Source organism: Anneissia japonica, unplaced genomic scaffold, assembly GCF_011630105.1.
Source record: "Anneissia japonica isolate Jap-2015-1 unplaced genomic scaffold, ASM1163010v1 scaffold287754_len4335492_cov202, whole genome shotgun sequence".
NCBI lineage: Eukaryota > Metazoa > Echinodermata > Crinoidea > Comatulida > Comatulidae > Anneissia > Anneissia japonica.
The window spans coordinates 3311833-3315660 of NW_022705543.1; the positions used below are offsets into that span (position 1 = coordinate 3311833).

Here is a 3828-nt window from a genome sequence, read left to right on the forward strand (position 1 = left end):
AATGACATGAAAAAAGAAAATGTCTAATATCTTCAATTGAATATTAGAGCTACAAATAGAACAAATGCCATCATTATTATCGGACCAACTTGAGATTCGTCTTTGTAACGGTAAAGTATTGGAGCGTAATCTAAATTTTATGCAAGTACCCTAAAAATCTGTAGTTTCAAGTAAATATTTTTCTTGGCAAGGGCTTTCCTTAATAATTGAGTATCTGAAAGGGAAGATTTTTGATCAAGATTACTTCTGCAATCAGTAAATGCTTGTTCTTTAAGTTTATTCAAAATGAAGTTGGTCCAATTTCTGATGGGATAATCAATGGTATCACATATTAATTTAAATAAATTTACTGATTCACATTTTGAGAAAACATTGGAAACACATTTAAGAAATTTAAAACGGAAATTATCAAAGTTACTATCCATGTGTAATAAAGCCTTAAGTAAAAGTTTTGGCCACCGATGTGATTCATATATAATGTACTTATAGAAGTTTTCAGTATTTAAGTATTATTCAACTGTACTGTAATTACGCCTTTTGTAATTTCATATTCTACAGATGAAGATATGAAAAGCCTCAATTAAGTAATAAGAATTAGTATCCCACATAGTCAGGATTGAATGCTTCGTGATATCAAGACTCACTTCTAAAGAATAAAGCTGATTTTATTACAAATTTCAACCTGGCTATTAATTAGTTAAGTCCATATGCAATGATAGATTTGTACTAATAATAAATTTGTAAACCGTGTTATTTCAACCGTGATCCTGTCATAATAACCTTTAAGTATGCTTTATGTAACATGACAGATAAAGATATTTAATTTATTTCTGAAGCACTTATAATTATATACAATAACATTTTATTCTTATTTCATCCTCCGACGGGATGTTTTTGGCAGAACTATTTGCTAAACAAGAAGAAAACAATTTATTTTTATGTTTTGTTTTTTTTCGCCTGCCTCTGACGATCTTTATAAAAGAAGAAATAAAAAAATATCACCTAATCGTAAACAGTGATGAGACTCAGCACATTTGCCCTAGAAAATGGTGTTCAGGAACATTGCCTCCAGTTCCAGTACAGTTTTTTTTCCATTATTTGTTTATATATTTCTTCTTGTTCTATTTCAGTTCATAAAGCAAGTCGTGAGGCCAGTATGGAGTTGATTAAACTTGATGTTTCTCGAACATTTCCTCATCTATGCATTTTTCAAAAGGTAAAACTATCTCAAGTATTCTAATTATGTTTATTGTTTTTAAAATGTCATAGGATAAATCAACAGAGTTCTGTCCCAGTTTTGTACTGCTTCAGCTTAAAACTGAATCAACATTGCGATGTGTATTGAAAAAATAAATAGATATTATAAAAGTAATAATTTATGCCAGGATTTTCTTGAGCAGTATTGCCATACACTGTAATTGCCATACACTGTAATAACTTCTCTTCACAGCGGTATTATGCATATTCAAAACTCCCATCTTGGTTTCGAATCTGCTGTAAAAGTTTGGACATAGGTATACTTATTGCTATTATTTTTTCACATTTTGAACGGCCATCTTGAAAAATTGTTAAAAGGTCCAGGATTAAAGTATTCAATAAATTTTTGAGTTATTCTAATATTCTTATGCAAAACATACACTTTTTAATGTTTTATATTTAGGGTGGTCCTTATTACGATATGCTGCATAGCATTCTGGGAGCCTATGCTTGTTATAGACCTGATGTCGGATATGTAAGTAGAATTACTCTCATTTTTAAAGCATGCAATCGACATATTTATTTTTATCAATTTATCATAATTATCATTATCATGTCATATTATTGATGTGATTATCATCTTCTCCCTTTTGTCCATTTCCTGACCCCACCCCCTTCCTTTCTGTCAACAATATACTGTTTTGTTGTTATTCTGTTGTGTGATTTTTCACTGTTACAGTGCATGTGTTAATATTTTCAAGAATAATATTAGAATGTGTCCTCCCATGTGGAATTACTTAAGATAAGGAAATGCAAGCTTCCTGTAGATTATTATCTTCAAATGTTACCAACAACTCATTTTTTTTTTCTTCTTCTCATGTCAAACTTCAGTGGAATTGAATAGCTTGGTGGTTAAGATGCTTGCCCTCTAATTTCAGGGTCCTGGGTTCGATTCCTAGAGCAGGACTTTTACTCACGACTAAAAGCAACTCCACTCCCTAAGCCTCAAGAGACTTGCTGATAAAAGTATCATGTTATTTAATTTATTTAAGAAAGCCTGAATATAATCTGATCTTCTAGGATATGCTGCAAGAATCACCCTCTATAAATATGGTTTCACATTCAGATTCTTTTAGTGGTTAGGCAAGACTTTTTAATACCTTGTTCAGCCAACACACTGCACGCCAATAATGATGATTTCGAATAAAAATAAAATTTTGTTTTTAGCCAATTAGCGCACCAGTTGCCACGAAAAAATGGATATTTTTTTCGTTTTCCTTTATTTTTATTATGCCTGCCACTTCCTAGAAATCTCCAAATAAGATATGTATATTTCTTCCTAATTATATAAATTTAAAGCATTTAACCATCCCATTACTACACTGTTTACATTCACAAATAAAATTTTATTTTTATTTTTTCCTCCATCTGGATGTTTTTTGGCAAAACTATTTGTTAAATAAGCAAACATAATTTTATTTATTTTTTTTTTCCGTCCTCCTCTGACAATCTTTAAAAAAATAAATTCACAAAAAAAGGTATAAGAAATTCTCTCCATATGAATGTAAATACATAAATGTAATTTTGTGTCCTTTTACAATAGTGTTTTATAAGGCCCAATAAAAAAAATTATTAATTTATCACCCTCGCGCACATGCCTTTTATGGTACTAAAAAAAAAAAATTTTTTTAACATTTTTTATTTTTTTTAATTTTATTTATATATTTTTTTCATTTATTTTATTAAATAGTTAGTAGATATTGTTTGCATTATCTAAATCATGTTTTACTTTGAATATCAGTGCACCAGCAAACAAACCAGGGGTTATATTTGGCTTTAGCAAAATAAAAAAAAAAAAAAGCCTCCCCCAAAAAAAAAAAAACCTCCCTCCCTCATCACTTTTCCTGCCCAGATAGGGTGATAAACTAATAATATTTTTTATAGGGCTTAAACATGCATTTTTTTTTCTTAGGTTCAAGGCATGTCATTCATCGCAGCTGTATTTTTACTTAACTTGGAACCTCCAGATGCGTTCATCTGTTTCAGTAATCTGATGAACAAGCCGTGTCAAATGGCGTTCTTCCGACTAGACCAAACCATAGTAAGTGCTCTCAAACACCAAGGCTGGAAAATGTGTGTTGGTCGGATGCATTGACCATTACCCCGGAGGCATTTTAGAAAAAAAAATTATTTATTTATTACTTTTCTTTTTTTTTGTTCACATCAGAATTTAATACATATCAGTATTTAAATTTGATATTTATGCTTGCTCCAAACCACTAAATGTACTACTGTTTAGCTATAATAATGTAAAGATAACATTTGGTGCTGGAGGAATTTGATCAAGATAAATTTCATGGTTGGAGGCACAAAAATATTTTTTTTCCAGGCCTGCCAAACACAATCACTAACTGTCACCAGTTGTAGTCTAATCAATCAAATTCACAACATTAACACAATTAATGTCGTGTTATTGCTGTTGTGGCCTTAGGCAGGAAACTGTTTTTTCTACCCAGGAGTATGATTTAGTAGCTAGTAAAATGTGAATTGTTTGAAAAAAATTTTTCTATGCTGAAGCATTTACACAGCTAAATATTACCCCAGTGAGTACCAGAGTCTGTATCAACATCT

General features: G+C 30.6%; 1 protein-coding gene across 1 annotated transcript in view; it reads left to right on the plus strand.

Annotated features, from left to right (window-relative positions):
• LOC117105626 (TBC1 domain family member 14-like) overlaps positions 1–3828 on the plus strand; it is a 19992-nt gene that overhangs the window by 12737 nt on the left and 3427 nt on the right. The window contains exons 7-9 of the mRNA XM_033246804.1: positions 1131–1216; positions 1661–1732; positions 3170–3298. Of these exons, the coding sequence (XP_033102695.1) occupies positions 1131–1216; positions 1661–1732; positions 3170–3298 (287 nt within the window). The remainder of the gene's footprint in view (positions 1–1130; positions 1217–1660; positions 1733–3169; positions 3299–3828) is intronic.